General features: G+C 32.3%; 1 protein-coding gene across 1 annotated transcript in view; it reads right to left on the minus strand.

Annotated features, from left to right (window-relative positions):
* The window catches only part of LOC118190444 (chondroitin sulfate proteoglycan 4-like), a 440,283-nt gene that overhangs the window by 104,831 nt on the left and 312,659 nt on the right, over nucleotides 1-22,793 (minus strand). Inside the window, exon 2 of the mRNA XM_085810557.1 lies at nucleotides 11,187-11,350. Coding sequence (XP_085666683.1) covers nucleotides 11,187-11,350 — 164 coding nt within the window. The remainder of the gene's footprint in view (nucleotides 1-11,186; nucleotides 11,351-22,793) is intronic.

The following is a 22,793-nucleotide window of genomic DNA, read 5'->3' on the forward strand; positions in this document are numbered from 1 at the left end:
TGAATTGCATGATTTTTCAGATTTTTTGGTAGATTCAGTTTCAGATTCAATCTTTTGAATTACTGCGAAAAAGCGCGAATGTGTCATCAACGTCGGAAATCCAGAATAGAAAGGCTGTCCCAAAAAATTTAATCTGAGCAATTTCAAGACATTAATGCTCCGTTAACTGGAACATTAGTAAACAATGATTTAACATTAAAAGAAGTCATAGTTGAATGCTGGTAAGAAATATACTTGCTGACGATTTCAAAAGAATTTTAACAGTATAAATACTGTTAGAAAGCACTTGGGTAAATCTAGAAACTAAATATTTGCTTAAAGCTTATGACAGAAGTTCCTAAGTTACAAACAGTGGGGCGAAAGGGAATTCCAAACTTGAGAAGTTTGTGAGGAGTATAAATGCTAGCACATTTAGAAGTTACCTGAATAAATAAAGTTTTACACTGAGTTTTTGATTACATGCGAGGACTTAATAGCTGTTTTAATTTTTGAAGGTCAGAAACTGAATGACCTTCAGAAATCCAACAGTATGGGTCTTCATTTACAAGTTTCGTGGTTCCATCAATGCATGTGTAATTTTCCCATAACAACGATCTGTTGATTTGGAAATAATAATAATATTTGGATAGGAATGAATTTTACATGATAGCTTCTTTTAGTTAGGATTCCAAAGGAAAACGTTATTATTGAAATTAAGATTGTAAGTAATTAAGAGGCGGATTGTATCTTTCTATGCCTCCGAACGTTTTCTAAATCTAAAAGCTTTTTCAATAGCAGCAGTGGCTTGGAAAACTAAAACTTTATTTATTTGCAGTGGGCGAGGCTCAACAACCAACATATTAAAATCCCAAATGATTACAAAAGTTCATATTTGAACTTTTGTAAATATGAAGTTGAAGTAATATTTTATTTTATTTATTTATTTTTTTTTTTTTTTTTTTTTTTTTTACAAATTCAAAATTTATGCCAAGCTAAAAATGTTTTCCAAGGTTTTAAATTTTACGTTGGCATGTTAGTTTTCTATTTGATACAGCTTAACTTTTATTCAAATGCCTTTTTAAGACTATCTTCTACATTTTTAATATTTGATATTTTCTTATTTATCCATTTTATGTTTTTCACTCCCTTCCCCTGAAAAATGATGCAGAAACAAACGCTGCACTTTTGAAACAGAAATTATTTCCTATCGTTGAGTTTTATTTTTATTTAAGGGTAAATATTTAGTTTAATTAGTAGGCAACATGAGGTACTATTTTTACTTATACAATGATAAAATTCACTTTGATGTGTTAGATTGCAAACTAAGGTTCTCAGATTGTATTTTAAAAATTTTTTATATGAGTGTTATTTTGTAATTAAAATTCCCTTGTGACTCATATGAAGTATGAAAACAATTTTCCTTATCCTGATTTCAATTCTTTTAAATGATATAGTTTTACAACTCTCAGTGCTTCTAATTTGATAGCAATATTACATGAGGGTTATTCTATACAGTCCTTTTCCTAATCTTCTGAGATATTATGATATGAGTTTAATACTTTTAATCTACCAGTAAAACACAAACATTAGTAGAAACATATAAGAAAATTTTTTCTATAAACTGCTTTAAACTAGAATCTAACTCATCTTAATAAACATAAAGATTTAACAAGAAATGACGCGTGCTGGGCTTCGTCAGCTTTAAATTCACCTCTAAGTGCCCAATTTCCTCTCGTTTTTCGCGTATTTACATAACTTGCATTTCTTGCTTCTCTCAAATTCTATCCCGCCTTATAAGAGCGGCTTTCAGAAGTCTTTTAGTTTCTTCCATAAGAAAAGAAATGTTCTCTGTTTCTTGTTTAAAATAAATTTGTGCGAATGTACCAAGGGAATGATTGGAGAATTCGTAGAATTTTATTGGTTTCCTGGTAATGAGTTTAAAAGCAATTCTTATTCTTCTTCTATATTCTTCTTCTAAAACGGGAATAAAAGAAATTTAATAAATGGAAAAATATATACTTTAATGAAAGTATTTTAAAGTTGAGATAAAGTCTTTACGTCTTTTAAAAGATCTTTAGTAATAATGATTAAACAAATAAAAGACTATTCAAATTATATAATAAGCAGTCAGGGATAAAGATTTAAAATTGAAATTTCAACCAATCTCAAATAAATTTCCAGACAACAGCTGCAGCAAAATTTTGGTTATCCAAACTTGTCGGGAACTAGCACAGCTCGAACAGCAAAAGTTTGGATAACTGGGCGGACAGTTTAAAATTTATTTAATACCAACATGGTGTATTTGATTACGCCAAAGCAAATCGAGGGTTATCTGACTAGGGAAAGGGATGCCTCCGTGGATGACTTTCTAAGTGAAACTGGTTCGTAGACACGTTACACATGGCGAAAACCATGAAAACGCTTATGCAGCCAGCCCGTTTGCGGGATCGAACCTCCGATCGAACTACCAGTGTTCCGCGCCTTAACCATTTGGTCGCTGTTGGGTTATTCAATACCAACACCGCTCAGGGTAAAGACCACTCAGCGTAATAACATTTATTGATTTTCATCTTTTTTAATACAGTTTTTTTAAAAAGGGTTTAATAAATTCCAGTTTTATTTCTAAGATGATCACTTTCACGCTTTCCAAACGTATATGTCACTAAATATTACGTAATATATTTACTTCTAACCTTCGGTCGCATAATGAATGTTCTGCCAATTTTCTTAACACACTCAACGTAGGCGCTTCCGAATCTTCCCGAAGACTGTAGATACATCTACGTGCCAAGTTTCGAATTTTGTCGCGAAATTTCAGAAGGCAGTGCCAGAAGCCTTGAGTTCACCATGTCCCTTTCTCGATACTACGGAACGTTACTATGTGAAGCTCCTTTTCGTGCCATAATGCATATCTTCCCCTTCTACAAGGAAAATAATATTGTAAGTTCTTCAAAGCAAACTCCGAACTAAACTCTGAAATAAAACTAAGAATTGATGCTTTCTCCGCTCTCATATGATTCCCCCCCCCCGGCCGCCGAGAAATGTCCAATACCATCGATTTCTGGATCATCGTTTCTTTGTGCATTCAATTCACACAAGAAATTTAAAAAGTAAATTTAATTTAAATACAAATAGCCGAGGGCTACACAGAGTAATTCAGTTGCGAAGTTGGCTCAGAATTCACCGGCGTGAACTTAAGCTATCGGCAAGTAGCAACGCTGAAGACAGGAATTCTTATCTAGAATAGAAAACCTAATCACGTGGCCTCCAAACGGCAGAATACGCTCTGACATCTCAAAACCTCACTTAAATACACGCGGGCTAATTTGCCTTCTGGCGGGAAAACGGAAACAGGAAAGTGGCAATAAAGATTCAAATCATAAAATAACTGATTAACCAAATTAAAATAAACCTCACAAAGCAATGGAATTAAAGTTTTATCTCAATAATTAACACATAGCTTTTATTTATTTCTCTATATGATGTTTTGATACTTTATAGATTTGATTTTTTGGTGGGCAAAAGCTCTAACTTCGCCAACGCGCTAATGAAAATTAAAGCATCAGCTTTTATGTGTATATATCAGAATAAAACGTAAGCATATATGCATTAGCTAAGTAATTCTTTGGCAAAAAAAATGGTTAAAATTTGTAAGAAAATTTCTCTTCCTTTACCGTACGCTTTCGTGGTATAATTGAAAGCGCGTTCAACTAAAATTCGAGAGACCCAGGACAGGAAACCCGGCGAGGACCGGCTTTAAAAACATCTAATGACTCTAGAACTTTACTAGTTAACAAACTAAAATTTTTAATGCTATTTAACGTTATACTTAATATTACGGAGCTATGTTACCGAAAATGTCCTCCAAACATGTCAAACGTAATGCCACCGATACTATTATGAGAACAGAACACAAACACCATGAAATGACAATTTAGAAAGTAATTCAATGAGTTTTAAGAACATTTTGCAAATATTTTTTATGCATTGTGGCAGGATAGTTCATTTATTCAGAAGATTAATTGCGTGAAGCCTTTTCGAAACATTTCTCATCCATAAAAATGCAACAACTCTACTTAATATTTCTAAAAGCTTATTAAATACCTAAATACTCGAAAAATTACGAAATATCCTAGAAAAAAAGAGATGCCCTTAACAGAGATATTCTTAATTAATTATTCGTTAACGTCAGAAACTATTAAAGACCAAACCTCAATACTTCAGAAATTGTTATTTTCTAAGACTAAATGTTAAAGGAAAATATTATGCAAACAAGTATTTAATGTAATAACTACACACAAAAATTGTTCCAAGTTTCAAGTAGTTTACTTAAATATTTTATAGTTTCTATACTTTATGCCAAGGGTATAAATATTGAAAAATTCATTAAAAAACATAACGTTAAAAGTGCATCTAAAATCGAAGTATAGTACTGTTGATCCTAAATCGAAGCATATTATGGAGCATATTTTCATATTTCACTCTTAGGTATATCATTTCTTTTACATAAAAACACTTAGGTTACATGTAGAAATCTAACTTCTGTGTGCTCGTCTTTTCCTTATTTTTATTCTATCATTTTTATATTCAGCGTACAATGCACACTCGTAAATTTTGATCTTATTTTTTTGTATTAAAAGCTGGTGTTTATACGCCGGAATATATAATAAATGCGTTTCCATTAAGATGTTTCGTACTAGGGATTTACGAGAGTTATTTTTTGAGTAAAGTTCGTATTGAAATAACACCCCCCCCCCAAAAAAAAAACAAATTAAATCCCACGGTAATTTTCACAATCCATCAAATACTTTCTCAGACACATAATCCATCTTTCACACGCGAAACCTTTATCCAACTACTAGGATAGTACTTGAAATAAGAATCTGAACACTCGTTCCCATTCATTCCGAAAGAACTTGCACAAAAATTTAAGCATTTATGAGTGAATTCTACTGCTACAGATACTCATTTTATGTGAAAAGATACTAACTTCCACTAAAGATACTCATTTTATGTGAAAAGATACTAACTTCCACTAAAGATACTCATTTTATGTGATAATGACGATCTTGGGGAGTTGTTTCTATAATTTTTTTACAAGTTTTTATTAATCGATAGTAAAACCTAATTTTAAAGCATAAGAACATTATTTATGAGGCATGTAAGTCGACCACTGAAACATTTAAAGATAAACGCGCACAAGACCTTTTAATCTCTTGAAACAAAAAACAAGCCACAGAACACACGACTCTTGAACACAAGAAAGCCTGACACATATTTTAATTTTTTTTCTCTTTCAGCAACAATTAAATTTACAAAAAGGATAATCAAAGTATTCATAAAAGGCATTTTCATTAAAATGCTGTTTTTTTTTTTTTTTAATTTATTGTCATATATGTTAACTTGCAGCGTTTTCCAATTTTGAAGTATAAATTTCTAACACAAGTTTTAATTTTAATTTTTATTTTTAGCCCGTTGTCCAATATACATTTTTGAAATATTAAATACATGCACGCATTTTTATCCTGATTTTAATATGATAACAGTATGAAAAACATTATTCGTAATAGGTGCAAGGTAAAACGACATCATAAAATACTTGAATATATGACATCATGAAGAAACGATTTTGAGAATGACGAAATTCAATGCGACAACCACACTACCACAACGAATACTTATTTGTAGTTCAGAGGAATATTTAATTTAGAATTTCGGAAAACTAAAAAATGACCCGAAAATACTAAATCAAACGCATACAACACATTAAAACATTAACGCATACAACATATACAGATTTGAAGTACATGCGAATAAAGCTATAACATGTGCAGTTTGGAGATATACTCAAGAGATTTTTGATTTGATGTTTTTAACAATATTTTAGCAAGGAGGATTTTAACAATTAGCCAGGAGGATGGCAACACCTCCTGGCTAATTATAATTGATAGATTGAGGGAGAAAGAAGTGCTTATTTAAGCGAAGGTTACGCAAGTTAACTTTACAGCCTACTTCAGGCCACATTTTACCGTGACTTATTAGCCATTTGATTCTGCGACGTTGACTGCTTCTAGCCATCTAGCTAATCTTGCTGGTTTTCTGCAAACCACAGCCTTCCGTGCGCATTAATTTAGTCTGTGAGCCGTTAGGCTAATCTATTAAATTTAATTTAATTCGACATTGTTTCACAAAACAAAAGTGTGACTTGTGAAAGATAATTCTAGAGTATTTTTAAAGTCAATATTGTAATGCTTCTTAAAAATAAAAGCCTTTACACATTACACTCAAAAGACTTAACTACTTCGTGTGTTGCGTGTTACATACCAAAAGCATAAAATCAACAGCAATAATTCCATAAAGTGTTACAATAAAATGAAAAAATTCTATAGATTTCTGAAAGCATTTTATTTTTAAAACAATAAATACTTTTCCTTTCTCCTGATGTCAAAGAGAAATGCATTTAAATATAATTATTCATCCTCCACCCCGTATCTACAGTCTGGAAACTACGGTTTTAGCCCATATGCTTTAGATAAAAGTCAACGCAGAAAAGTAATAACTTCTAGAAAAATCAGAAACACAGATAAATTTAGAAAAGATCGATATGGGCATCTGTTTGAGCAGATACTTCAGCCTGAATCAAATCGGTCTCAAGCCCATATGTCTATCGAAATAATCTATTGCCAAAACATAAAAGAAAACATTACAGGTTACTATGACAACACTACATTTTTTAATTTACATTTCTAAGCAAAAGTTCAACTGTATACGCCTACCGGACCTTTCTTTATAGGATAGATAACTATATTCATGCAAGCGGTACATATATCCATACAGAAACAACAGATTTCCATACCTTTATGACAAATAGGTATTTTTTATTCCTATTATCGGAATTATTTCTTGCATTGTGGCCCTAAAAGGCAATGTATCGTGATTCTCCAAGTAAAAAAAATACCTTCATGCCAGTGCAAGAATTGATTAAGTTTTTTGCAGTAACAGATACGATACTTTAAACGTATAGGAAAGAGATTTCTATCCGATTGCCGGTGACGGTCCTGTGTAGAGAATGAATAATAGAAACAAAATATTAAAATAAGAGACTACTAAAATAATAGAATATTAAATAAGAGAGAAAGCAATATCCATACAGTGTAAAATAAATATCGAACCGTATTATGTTTCCATGAAAACCTGTTAGCTCAAAGATAAAACCTATTCTCTTAACATCTGCATAGCAAACAATATTTAAACATCTATATTCTTTCTGCTTAGAATGACATATTTAAAACGATATCGGGACTACAATCATTAAGTAGAATGTCGAAATCTAATCACGAAACCAAAGAAATGTTCTGCAGAGTTTCAGCAGAATAAAATGTAAAATACTTAAGACACCAAATAGTTACAGATGGATTATTTTTTTATAATTTCGTTCGAAAAAATACAACTGAGTTTCAATTGGAAAAGTACTAACAAAGACAATTGACAAGTCTTTGGACAAGCGGATTTCGCCCAAATTTTGAAAAGTAATCGCAAACTTAAAAAAAAAAAAAAAAAAAAAAAAAAAAAGGCATAAGCAATTTCTTAACACGCATCTCTCAAAAATAAGCAAGAAAATCGAAACTAATATTCTAAGTAAGAAATATATTATTTAAATTTCTTAAATTGCCAAAGTCTCAGATAGTATGGTGGTAACGGGGACCTTGAAAAGAATAAGTATGGTTGGTTTCATTTATATTATTACTTTAAAAAATTATTCATAAGAAGTATTTTTAAAATGTTATATCATCCTAATAAGAATAACATAAAGAAATACTGCAAGAAATAAATTCAACTATGTATTTCCTCTTTTTCTTTATGGATTTTTTCTGCGATATACTCCTACAGTGAAGTCAAAATATTTTTCAAAAAAGTAATTTATTATACGTAGTATTTTACAACTTAAAATCAGAAATCGTTCCATTGAAAGATGCTTTCAAAATTTATTTTTTTTTTAAACTATAAGAGCTAATTGAAAGTTTTTCAGATCGCATTTGTTTTTCTTTCCTAATATTAGACGTAGCAACTTTGTACGAGTTTCATGAAATTGTGCTTCGACTTGTAGCGAGACGGCAAAGTACCTCTAAGGGTTAGAGGTTCTTTGACAGCAATGACCTTCAGTATCTGGTCACTGCAGCTGGTTGTAGCAAATGAAGTATCTAATAGGTTTTGTCGTGATGGACGACGAAGACGTCTCTCTTATACGGCAGATATGCGATTGAATTTAGTGTTAAATTTGGGAAAAGAGATAACGAAATACTTGAAATACTATATGCATATATTATTGAGATATTTATTTTGCTTCAGTATTTCAATTAATGGAGGCACTTAAAGAACACATGAGGTCGATAATGCAAAATCTGCCTTGTTATGCATTGCATTCACGTATGTCAACATTGACACCTATGGACAGACACTAAAACTAAACTCGGCGGCACAAACAGCCCATAGAGAGCCATGGCCGGCAGTTCCCTGAAATCTGCTCTCTAGACCGTTGGCTCCGGGGTGTTTGTGCATCTTAGCGTAAGTGGTCGGCTTGTCGCAGGATCCCCGGTGTTTAGTCCCCAAGCGAACTTGGTACTCCTTTTATCGACCCACTCCAGGGACGAAAGGCTGAGTCAACCTTGCCCAGCCTTTCATCCCTGGAGCCCCGGACCTGTGGTGCTGCTGATGGACAGCCAACTAAAAAGTAATTATTATGGAATCATCTGGAAAATAATTCTTAAAGTTTCAGGAATCCACCACTAAGGGCATGGTTAAAATGTTTGAAGATGTGCAATTTTTTAACTTCAAAATTAAAAAACAAAAATCGAGTTGATATAATTTATGTAATGTCGCAATGCCGAAATATTCTACACCTTCATGATAAATATTCTTATCGTTGCTGTACACAGAATTATGCTTGTAACAGAATAAATAAGAAAACAAATATATACCACTGAATAAATAAAGCTATACGCTGCCGAAGTTTTCGAATAGCATCAACCTTTAGCGTTGCTATCGTTTTTAAGGTTTAAAATTAAAAAGGAAATAAAGAAAATTAGCATAAAGACGAAGTCATTACCATAAAGAAATTAGCTACACTGACCAGCAATTGATTCTCCAGCCGCCTGCAATCAATGAGAAACTAAGGAATAATGATGGTAAATAATACATAAATCATCCAAATTTTAATCAAGATTTTGCTTATTTTTTTCCAGAAGTCGTATCAGGCATTTGGAGATGTATTACTTCCAAGGTAACCAAATTTTAGTGAACGAATTGTAATTATGCAGAATTTGAAGAAAACCACAGTGTTCAGGATAGTCCATATAAGTGTTTAAAAGTCAGAGCATCAACCACTAAATTAAATTTACGAAATGTCACAACACATCATACTAATATTTAAGTAACATGCTATTCCGCATTATCTACATAAATGTATGTATGTTTCTACAACGGTACCTAGAGCCGTCAAATTTTGAACAACGTACGTCTCCACTCGAATATGGGCAACTGAAAGCCCAAATTTGGAATTTGTTTTATTATCTATTTCATATTTTGCAAAGTATTTATGAGTTTTTAGTATTTATGACTTTAAGAAACTCAACGATTTCAAAGCGAGCAATGGCAGCACTGTACGGGGAAAAAAATTATCTGCAGCGCGCGAGACTGTGTATCGGAAATTCTAAAGATATGCTCATTTCGAAATTATTTTGCAATTTTGCTGTTGAACTGAATTTGATGGTTAATAAATATAGGTAACACACAAAACGTTAAAAAACAACGCCCCTTTGGACGTAATGTAAAATATGAAAGCTTTCAGATTTTATTTTATTATTTTTTTTCTTTATCATTGAATAATTTTGTTATAAGGTCAGCGATAACTATCTTATCGTTCAGTTATTATTAGATAAATCTGATTCCATAAAATATTGGTATATAATCGTACACTAAGGTCGGTACTAGTTAGACTTATCACTTTACTTGAGGTAACTTTTATAACATTTTTAATGAGAAATCAAATATAATAACATAAAATACCATGCATTGTTTCAACGGCCAGCAGAAATGGTATTGAAAAACAGCTTTAGAAACCACTTTAGAGCTTAGTGAATGCTATAATTAGACAAATAAGATGAAATAATTTTTTAAATGAATTAAATCTTAATTTGTCGCTACTTTCAGAAAAGTGATTTTTGATTTCGACAGAATATGACGAAAGGTTTCGAAGGAATCTGTCTTTGTCCTTATGATTTCTCAAGAATTACTGCTTATTTGGAATGCATGACTTACCATAATTAATTTTTTTATTTTCATTAATAATTTCTACTATAATATCAGCTGCAGTATGTTCATAACATAATTCTTGACAGAAGCTATGAATACTTTCTGCTAAGAATGCTCTACGTCTAGTCACACGAGGCAGTTGTTTAATTAATTGCAGTGTTTGCAAGTAAGGAAAAATTCAATATTTGCACCACTTTTTTTAAATCATATTTCTAATAAAGGAAATTGAGACCTTTTTTTTTCCCTCCCAAAAAGCAAAAATACTGTATCTATGTTTAAAAAATAATACATGAAAAAAATATAAGAGAATAATAAAAATAAACAATAATTGTAGTACCAACTGAGGGAACAGATAAATCAGAGGAAATATATAAAACATATAACATATGAGCTATAAAATTTGAGAAGGAGTCGAACTGTGCACTCATGGAAATTTAATTCGCCAAATGAAAAAAGTCTTTGTGATCACCCAAAAATAAAGTTGAAAGAATGATTAACGGACCAACAAATATTAATGGAAAATTTGTATTTGGCAAAACATTCCTATTCTTTTAAAGCGAAATTTTAAAGTTTGACTGTGTATATTAAATCATTAGGAGAGGTTATGTTTAAGTTCCTCAAGAAATAAAATTTGATACAAAACACTTAAAGACTTGAGGCTGAATTTTGTTTACACTTAAAGTTAACAAAGGCTTGTTTCTCTTCGATCTATTATTAGTCATTATTCTTCTCAAGAAAAATCACTTGTAGCGATTTGTATCAGCAATGTTACCTCAGCATAAAATTTTTTTCAAAGGATTCTTTTTGAAGATGGAGAAAAAGCAACACTTTTGTTCATAAACACAATAGAAAATTGTTTGTGCAGCTGCAGATGCTCAATACAAATAAAGGCATACCTGAATCTCTCCCTTTTCGAGAACAAGCAGGCAATAGTCACTGGACCCAGCGGCAAGGAACAGGAAAGCGTTAGCTCTGTAAGTGCGGAATTTGAAGTAGATGTAAGTCGTGCTTTGGGCATCTTGTAGGGGAATCTTTAAATAACTGGCGCCGTAAAAGGAAGCTGAAAAATAAAAGGAATGCAATTATTAAGGGGAGAAAACCTCTAAAGGTGAAAATGCGATTTAACAACAAGTTTAACAATTTCCTTAAAGGAATAAAAAATTCAGTTTAAAAAATTCAAAACAGATGTCATATACAAAGCTCACAGAAACTGTAGAACTTAACATTACGATTAAAAAGTTATTTTATTCGGTGTATTGTAAAAGGTATTTTTATAATTTCTTTCCAGATATACTCTTTTCATAATGATGCTTGGTTTTTAAAACAAAAGCTGATTCATAACTAATAACTACTTGGTAATAAAAATATACTAAATGTTTTGTAAAAATATGTTTTTTTGCAAACAAATTTTAACACCATCCATATTTACAAAGTTTTAAACTTCTCGAATTGGAATTTTAGAATTTCCAGAGATAACAAGGAGTTTCAAGCGAAGGGGGTGCTTTAAAGTAAACTAATGATTCTGCAGTGGCGCCCGAACTAAAAAAGGTGGTGGGTGATAATTCATCACCATCAGTATTTGGTGACTGGGTCCTCTAATCCTCAGTACCCCTTTAAAAGAGGGAGCATATATGGTATTTTCTCCTCCTTTCAGTATGCCTTCGTGGTGTAACGGTAGCACACTCGGCGAGTAGTCAAGATGTCCAGGTTTGAGTCCCAGCAAGGGCATTGCTCATTTTTTGTGTTTCCTACTTCAAAAAACTAATGACTCTACCATATGCTGGCGACAATTTAAATTAGAATATATTTAACACTAATTCTTTTCTCTCATAAGTCAAAGATTACCTACATATGCTTTAATCAGCTGCTTAAGCAGTTGATTAAGCGATGCTTTCAGAATTCAAAGAATTTTTATTACTAATAAAAATATTATTTCCAATTATTTTCTCAGATTTCATCTAAAGAACAATTATTTATATTTGTAATGAGTTAATTTACTGTATTATCCGAAATATAACTGCAGAGGTATATTAAATAATGTAATAACCGTACATCAACTTGTCCTTCCGCTTTCAACTTTTTCTACATCACTCATTTTTAATACATACCCTGTTAAACGTCAGCTGCTGTTGATCTTTTCTTCACGAGCGAAACATGTGGATTTTTTTTTAAAAATTTAACAGACTTAAAATTTGATTCACGGTCCATATAAGAAAATGATTTTCTTGGGAATAAAACCTATATAACTATGCACCACTGTAAAAGCTTGAAAGGAATGATCCCATTACATGATAGCGGTCTTTTGAACATAAAATAGCGAGACATACCAAAAAAGCAAATACTTTGAAAATGAAGTAAAACCATTCAGCTATTTTATGAAAAAGGATATGTCTAAATTGAACTGTAGAATATATTTCAGTTTTATTCCCTTCTTCGGTTTATCTCCCAATACCGGAATTTTAGACTAAAGGAAGTAAAACTGCGTTAAAAAATGTCTACAACAGCTGAAATTATTTTGTGCATAAGAATAACAGATCCGTATTTTGTACAAACGCTGAGACTTAGACAGACACGGCTTCTGTTTTTGCACAGAATTTATAAGGCTTTAGGCAGAACTCTTTTTTTTTTTTTTTTTTTTCAGTCCTCTAGTATCCACTTAATATGCGTTTTTGAGGGGAAAACAAATTTACGAGGCGTTATAGGGTGTTTTCGAGATCCCCTAAAATACGGAGCCAGGAATCCAGATCTTGCGAGTTCAGACAGTTATCAGGAGCTGTATAAAATAGTTTGGAGGCCCCTAAAATATGGTACTCTAGACCCATACCTTATGAGCCTAAGTTAAAAATCACATCTTGAGTGCAGATCTCTCCCATTTTCCTTTCGGTGATGTTCAGCCCAAATATTTCTACTTATTGCTATAATCTACACATTTTTCATGCCATTTTATCAGGGTTTTGTGAATTTCAGGCAGATTATTAATTCATTTTAGCGTATTTTGTATATATAGACGAATCCATTCATATCGAATTTCAGAAATCGATATAAGAAATAATTCAGAGAGTAAAATAATAATTAACAAATTTATACACATTTTAAATTTTAATCGTATACAAATATATAAAAAATTATCAAAAAATATCCATAACTTCAGCAGATTTTTTTCGCCTCAAAATAAATACTTCTATATCATACACTAGATCTCTGTTCTCCCCACAGTTTGATGTAACGCTACATGTTTTCGGTCATGTATTTTTCCACCATCAGGATAATTTTTAATCTCCTCGGTAATGTCCTTTAGCAGGTTCTTAATTACCAGTAATTACTACAAAAATTTGTTTCCTTAATATAACGGCATAAAAAGAATCTAGGTTGATTATTCGAAGAGACTCAGATTCTTAGAAATCACGCGAAAAAGTTCTTCTACTAAATACTACTAAAAGGTTTTCAAAAATGTCAAGAGATATGAATGCCTTTCCAAAGACGTATATTTATATTCCGAATTGATAATATAGCGCAAACAAAACGTTTCGTTATAGAGACATTAGGTTATTTTGGGGCAGGAAAGATGACAAATGTGCAATGTCCTCGCCGGGACTCGAACCACTGACCTCTCGAATACGCGCCAAGTGTGCTGACCAGTTCACCACGAAGACATGCTAAGGCGGGAGAAATACCTTATGTAGTATTACCACACTTAAAAGCGAAAGAATGAGATCTGCAAACGTTAAATAAGTTCATAATAATTTTTAAAAATATCACATATATCAAAAATGCACACTTAGGACAGCGTCCAACAATTTTTGTCAAATGATTCTTAAAATGAATGTTCCAACCTAAAGAAAACCAGGCAAATGTATAAAATCATTTGAGCCATCTACGTTGAAAATAATTCACCAAGCTCTCTTGACCTTGAAAGGCTCTTCCTGCTTCATTTTCTCACCGCCTTAGAAAAGCAGACTTGAGAAGAAGCTCAATTACTGAAACTGGAGTCTTAATGAGACAATTTAGGTTGGTCAAAAAAATTTAGTTATCCGTGATGAAGTTATTTACCACACAGTAAAGGATTTTTTTTAGATTGGGGGGGGGTTAAACCGAAAGGATGAGAGAATTTTCAAAAACAGTTCTGACAAGCAAAGTTTCCCAAGGTGGGTATGATGGTTATGGTGTATGTTTTAAACACAAAAGTTGTTGGTTGTCTATTAACCCGTTTAATCGGAAACTGACGCGAATTCATGCCCAAACCTTGCGCGAATGGTTAACCAATTAACGATCTTTTTTACGTTACGCGAACTTGTACCAGCAGCAATAAGCTGCACGGGTTCTATGATGTTACGCGCCCTACACTTTATCATAATCACCATAAAAATATTTGCCCATACATCATAATCAACGGGCCAGTATTTAGAAAATTTAACCATAAATATTAAAATATACATCATTGTGATAACGAAATACCGATTTGGTAAACAAACAGAGCGGGTCCACGATACAGCCGAATTAGTTAAGGCTAGCGGAAGTACCTGATGCCAGTTAAGTTAGATTGAGAGTAATATATCTAACAACAGACAGAACGATGCCGCTGTAATCCTTCTCCAATAACGATGCAAAAATGCGATTCATAGTCATACATTTTTCATTCTGATGCGATATGGGACCCACATAAAAAATATCGATAGAAATATAAACTAATTCTCTCTCATTATATCAGCAACACCGGCACGTAGTTTTTAATGACTTTCGTCTTTCTAATCGAATGATCGTAAAAGCTCAAGTTCCATCCGATATTTCACCTATATTCAACTTTAGTCGATTAAATGCGACAAAAATTCATCATAACGAATCAGAAATCAATAACGAGAACAAACAAACAAGCAAACATTCTTCTTGATATATATAGATACATAGATTTCGTAAAACTTAGAAATTTTTGATTAACAAACGCTAGGGTCTGAGGGCGAGTAGTAGCAACACTTTTCGAAATAAAGCATTTTTATCTCCAACGCGTGAGACTGTTGCCACTCGGAAAAATAAGTGCGAAAATGAGTGTTTTCAGAGTTTTTATTTAATATATCGGCTGATTAAAGTCGTACGAAGATAGGAACAGTCGAAATGGCTTTCCACGAGTTTTTCGAATCGGGAATAATGTATTTAATGTTTGGTAATGCTATTTTTATTTCATTGTAAAACATTGTGTATTTTGATTTTCATTGTGTATTTTTATTAACAAACTCTACGATTTGAAAGTGAGCAGTGGCATACTCAAAGCAGATTTTTATCTCCAGCGTGCGAGACTGTTGCCACTCGGAAAAATGAGGGTGAAAATAAGCGTTTTCGGAGTTTTTAATTAATATCTCTGAATTTAGCTACTTTTTTTGGAAAAAAGTAGACGTCGACCTTTCCCAGGATTCAGAGAAGAATTGCAGAAAGTTTGGTGATGATAGCTGTAGTAGTGACTGAGTTAATCGCGAACAAACAAACATACAGACATTGTTCTTTATATATAGATTGCTTATTTGAAAATGGCAAAGCATACAGGATATTTGGCTCAGGAGACTGGTGGAAACTGGCTCGTACTTAACGTTGCGTGCGGTAAAAACCATGAAAGACCAACACAGCCAGTCTGTTTTTCGATCAATCGGGATCGCAGGTCTTAACCACTGGGCTGCATGTGCGGTTGGCGAAGTTGTATAAAATAAAGTTGTTGCACAAACTTAAAAATGACTCGCATTTTTTAGACAGCGCCTTATATCTGAGAAAGTGTAATGCAGAAGTACAACTAAGAATGAAAGCTTTCAAACAGAATACATGAAACACTGTAAATATGATCTTTAATAATAAAATTTTTGTAGTCAGTATCATTGTTAACATGTTGTGTTAATTTTCTACAATGTCCTGTACAAGGGCACCAACAATATGGGTCACAACCCAGCAGTAAGTCACGGCCCAGTTCATAGTATGTAGCTATAGTTTTGTTTATGAGCTCAGGTTTTCAAATTCATAAAAATGTACAAATAGAACAGTAAACATATTTAATACACTGGATAAATTGCATCACATAAACTAACAGATTCTTTATTTACCGAAAACTGTTAATATTTGCTAACTGGGAAAGGGGGGTTAGGATTTCAAATATAACATAGGCATTGATTTTAGACAGCCTTTTTCTTGAAACTGTAACACCCCAATTCTGCTGCTGCCACCGCTCACTCGCGAGCTATTACATATAGTAATTTGTATAATTATTCCTTACTTGTTAATAATTACGTATAACTACTTTCATTTCTTCTTTGTTACATTACTTCATTTAAGGGATCTCTTTATTTTCTCTTTAACCCTTTCCGGCACACTACCTTTTAAAGTAGGAGTTTTGATTAAAAAAAAAAAAAAACACGGTAGACAGTCTAATTAGGCCTAGAGGAGTACACAAGTAAAATTTTGAGAAGATAGCACTTATCGTTTTAATTCTGTAGGTGTGCCCAAAGTGGGCCCACAGATTGAATACAGCTTCGAAAAGAGTGCTGAATCGAGCATTGTTGTCAATGAACTGACCGATGAGATGCGGAGAAACAAAAAATACAGACTCTCAGTTGTCCTAGATTATCGGTGAGCCCAGTCTGGGCACACCTAGGGTTCGCCGTTTGATTTTAGGCAAGATTTCAAGGTAAAAATTTGAAACTAATTAAGAATAAGGAGATTAGCATACAGCCAAGAAAATAAAATAGAAATTTCCTTTCAAACAATTTCTTTTATACTCTAAAAAGAATCTGGAAGATTTCTTTGAAAAATGAGGGTCTTAAAAAACTAAACATGGCTAAAATATATGTAGACTGGTTTGTGTTGAGCTGCCATCTACTATAAATAAAGAAGGTTCAGAGTAACCTATAAATCCTTTTTCATTCAATTTTTCTGAGCGGAAATTTCTGAGAAGGAAATTTTTAGATGTGTCCGGACCGGACACACTGTGTCGCAAAGGGATAAGGAAACCTACATGGATGTGGTTTGCGTTAAAACTTTGCTTTTAAAGCTGCGTTGATATGTTAAAAAATTTGGCAAGAAAGACCCAAGTATAAATATTCAACTTTAAATTTATACAAACATATGTTGCCGGAATTTTAAAAAAAATCTAATGCTCTCTCATCGTAATAGAATAAGAAAAGAGAATATCTTACTACTTATTCAGACTATCTTTGAAATCGCGTACTGTAGAGACATTAAGATATTTTGAAGCAGGAGTACACGCAAAATGAGCAATGCCCTCGCCGGAATTCGAACCTGGACCTCTCGAATACGCGTGCCGAGTGTATTAACCGTTACACCACGAAGGCATGCAGAAAGGAGGGAGAAAATACCTTAGAGTACAACCTGTTTTAATAATAAATGAACGCAATCTTGTAAAATTTATCATTGATCAAAATCTAGCTCTTGGGCCAATCGTGCCAATCTACACGAACACGATAAAACAAACAAGTCGACAGGCATCAATTTTCCCTAAATGTCCACTCCATTCCGATAAACTTCTGCTAGATTCGAGTTGATCGCTTTCAGGATAGTTAACCCTAATGTCCAGAGAGATCTACGACACGAAGGAATTTGTTACTTTTTGTTGAAGGAAGGTCGAGTGAGACTTTAGTCACTCTTTGAGACATGGGACAGGCAAAGAAAGAAGAAACGGAAGAATAGGGAAAGGGAAAAAATATTGCGACAATTCATGACTTCTGGAGAACAGCCCAATTTTTATTTCTATTTCTTACAGTGACAGACTTTTCGCTGTTGTTTTTTATGGGGAACTACAAAAACAGATGGGAATATTTATTCAAGACGCAAGGGTGTTGGACAGATAGCAACTGTGAAATACACGTTTATTTTTGAAAATGCTTGCCTTTGTGCTTTTAAGAGATGAAATAAACATAAATCTTCCCAGTAACAGATGTCTTTCAAGAAAATGGAAGGGATTCTTGAGGGAATTTTCGAATTCTATTGACTCCTTTAAAATACTCCAAACCTAAAAAAGTTACTAAAGCGATTAAATAAATACATATAAAATATACACTGTTTGCATGGGAATCCACACATTTCTCGACGAAAAAATTGCTTTTAACCTACGTAACTTCAAAAATTTATTCCGACTGAGTACTGAACGTAAAAGCGTCTATCAGGCAACATCAAGAGAAGCATACTTTGAAATAGTAAATATAGAAAATAGTAAATATGCTTAGTTCTTTTCACGATGCGTCATCTGTATCAGTTTACTCAGGGACGTCAAAGGAAAAAATAAAGTGATTTATGATTATAACTTTACAATGGATGCTGCCGACAGATGCGATCAGGAGATGTCGCACTCTCCTAGTACCCGAAAACAACTTCGTAACTATTTCAAGAAAATAGTTTTCTATATATTGGATCAAGCAATGTGGAATTCGTACATAATATACAGAAAAATAACAAAGTTTTCTATATATTGGATCAAGCAGTGTGGAATTCGTACATAATATACAGAAAAATAACAAAGACGAAAAAATGCCTTCTTGATTTCAAGTTAGTTGTAATCGAGGAAACCTTTGACAAATACCCTTCTGCAACATGCTCATCAATACGGTCTAGTGATGATAGTGTAAACTTTATGCGTCTTGTAGGCAGACATTTTTCATGCCACATATCACCAAATTCTATAAAAAATGAATCAAGAAGGCAATGTGCTGCTCTGTGTTGCTCCAACAAAGACAACAAAGAGGGAAAATACGTAAAGAGACTCGCATTTGGTGTGAAGAAATGTAAAGCTGGATTACATTTAGAGCCATGTTTCAAAGTTTACCATACTAAAAAATATTTTGTATAATAAAAAGTGAGTACAAGTAAGTATTAGCTGTACAAATTAGTTATCATGTATATTTAGTAAAATCAAGAAGATCCTGTGTATTTTTATATTTTTATTTCATGCATTGTGCTAATTTTGTTTATATAGATGTGAATAGTAATATATGAAGATAGAGAAAATTTAAAAAAACCGCTCCTTATTTCAGGACCAGACTGTATCAAAATCCAGCAATACGCGGAGGGTTAAAAAAGTACGAGCTCATCTCAGCCATTACACTTGAACACTACCATATCATGGTATCGAGTAGCTACCACTGATCATTAACCATAACATGGTAGTGATCAATAAATTAATAATTAAACTTGGTTTTAAATTCTCAATAAAAGACAGTACTGAAGTAATCATTTTCTTTTCATTTTCCATATAAATTATACGCAAAATTGATAAATTTTTGATGCATTCTGGGAACAGCTGGGATTCGAACATATGTATAATTTTATGTGTTCCCTGAGTAGACAATATTTGAAGACCACTAACGGACAGAATTAAGTATACACCAGAAAACTGACGAAATACGAAACAGTTGCTCAGTGAGCTTTTGCCTTACAATGAAATGAAATAAGAATGATACTATAAGCAAATATAATTGCGAAATAAAAAGTTAGGAAAGAATTAAATCTCACGCAACTAAATAATCACCTAGGTCATCATACAGAAATGATAGCTACTCTTCTTCGACATCCTTAACGTAAGGAAATATTTTGCCTTTCTTGATATCAGATACCATTATATTATCTCTCGATATCTGGATAAATTATCTAATTGAATGAAAGGACAGACAACTGGTTCGGATTTCATAAACGAATGGATGTCTGCTTGGGAATTTCTTCTAGTTTACTTGTAGACATATTTGCTTTACTTCGAAGTAGGAAACATAAAAAATCAGCATTGGCATTCGAATTCCGTGTCTCCCGACTGCCAGCCAGATATACTTCCAATTGCACTACGATGGCACGCAGTAAGAAGGGTGAAAATTCCTTAGATATTTACGTGTAGTGGATAAATGAAACGATTTTCTTAATAATACTTCATGAAGGTATCTCTTAAGATATCATTTGTACTTTGTTTTTATCTAATGAATAATATAAGGTTGGTGAGAAAATAATGTGGAACAGACAACTTTAAAAATATTGCAAAAACTTCGTTATTAAAAGTATGTTTCGTACACCATAAACTCTAAAAAAATCTGATTTTTTCAAGGTTGGTCTCAGTTTAAAGCTTTTTATTTTTCTGCTTTTTTTTGCAACCACTCTCCTCGGTATAACTGCACTTGCTTTTTTTTTTTCTGTGATTAAATATAAATAGTTAGTCAGGCTTCATTTCATTGACTTAAAGGGCTGACGTCAGTGATGAGCTGCCATAGTGTTTATCGTCTAGATTTCAATTACTATCTTAACATTTTTTACACATATTGTTTTATAATTTGTACTTTCACTGGAGTTTTTTCTAAGCTGTGTGTTACAATCTTACTCCAGCTTTGAGTTAGCGATTCTGGAGCATGTTTGTTTACAAACTCGTTTGTGATTTAATAAATTTCTTCTAAGTCCTCTGGAAGACGATTTTATTATAATATTACAATTTAATAATACAAATAATTTTTTAGTGTTTTTACAAGCTTAAGGAAGACTTATGCAAAATGTGTAAAAAATATAAGATCATTTGGTATCAATCAGATTTCCATGGAATCTGCATTTCTTGTGTCGGGACCCAAGACACGCAGACTCCATGGAAATCTGTATAGTACTCTTCAACATAAAAAAAATCGTGTTAGTTCCTGGTTCAAGAAACTATAAAGTGATGATATTTTACCGTCAATAGATAATGGTAATTTAGAGCTTACTTTTAATGTTTATAAATACAAACAAATTATTTGTACAAATAAGCCTTAGACTTATCTTTCAATGTGTAGCTGTCATTTTCTGTCGTGACACTGTGTTATGTTAAATTTAGCATATTTTATACTAATAAAACTTCTGAAAATTATTAAAATTTATATATTACTAATTTATCATTCGGAAAATAAATATACAATACACTTCATTATTAGAAAATTGTATTTAAAAAATTTACATAGTTTAGTTTTAAAAAAAGTTAAAACTCAATTTTTCTTAAAGTATGGTTTTCGCAGTTGCACGCATAATATTTAAAGTATGTTAAAGTTGCTCTTTGAAAGCTATACTAAATACTTTCTGTGTAGGATATACTTTAAATGTGTTACAGAAAATGTTAGCTGTAATAGTTGCTTATAGGTAAGTTCTTATTTGCAAGAAAATCTTGCTAAAAGGTATATCATTGGTTGCATACAAGTTTTGAATCATTTTTAGTCGACATGTTATACTTTGGTGAATGTAGCTTATTTTAGACTAATTATGCTTGTAGCAGCTACTGGAGGTTATATGTTATGATATCATTCAGATAATAAATACTTTATACATTTCATAACAAGAAAAGTATTTAAAAAAAAAAACATTTACACTAAAACTTGATTCTCTCAAAACACATTTTTTCACTATTGCGCGAATGATAAAATTGCCCCATACTTGAAATAATTTTTTCGAGGATTATCTTATAATCTAACAAAAAATTCAGTGAATATTTTAATATTAAAAAAAATTTATGCATGGAAGTATTAGGCATTTTTTGTATTGAAATACATTTCAAAAACTCAGTTCAAAATAAAATGAGAACTTAAACCTGAAATTCTTAGGTTTTGGGTTCACACTAATTTCCAGATCTAATTAATAAAAGCTATATGCTAAATATGAAATTAAAATGTGCAGCAGAATTAAGTTAAAAGCTTCTTCCTGCATGCAAAATTAAAATGCCCTCGCTTGAGATAAAATTCAAAATTTTTAATTTTGTTTCAAGCGAGGACATTTTAATTTTACATGCAGCAAGAAACTTTTAACTTGATTATGCATTCATCTGCAGGATTTTAAGTTCTAGCAGAAAAATGCAACAGAATGTTTTGAATTGTGTGCGCTAAGAATTAGTAACCAGAATATTTGGCGGCAACACGAATATTCTGGTTACTAATTCTTTGCGCATACAGTTCAAAACACACAAATATTCTGGTTACTAATTCTCAAAACAACTATGTTATGTAGTCAGCTGTAAGGAACTGAAAGTAATTTCTTTTAAAATAAATAAGCCATTCTTCGAACAGTAACAGATCAGAAGACCCTGAGGGCTTTACAAGCCCCCCTTAATACAGTGTTCATTCTTCTCTATGACATCTGACTATCTTTGAAACAACTTACTTATGTGCTCCCTTTTTTGAAAACTTCTTTCCCTTAGTTTTGATACTGAATATTTATTTATTACAATTTCGACTTACTGTTTATAGAGGAAATTTTTGTCAACAATAAAATACTGAAGTGACCTAAACAGCTAATAGCTGAACGAATCACTGTCTAAACTGCTAGGTGAATAAATAAGGAATATTAAACTTTTATCAAATAACTTTTGCAGAAAGTAATTTAACGTTCTTGATGAAGTATTACATGATCAGTGCAAGTCAACTTTGAGTTAAATCTGCTTCAAGCGATCTGACACTGATGGCAACTTATATCTACATCAATAATTTAGTTGTTTTCTGACAGGTCAAAATAATCACACTAAATGTAGA

This window comes from Stegodyphus dumicola, chromosome 2, assembly GCF_044657685.1.
Source record: "Stegodyphus dumicola isolate Sdum_Otavi_A_Nest chromosome 2, ASM4465768v1".
Classification (NCBI taxonomy): domain Eukaryota; kingdom Metazoa; phylum Arthropoda; class Arachnida; order Araneae; family Eresidae; genus Stegodyphus; species Stegodyphus dumicola.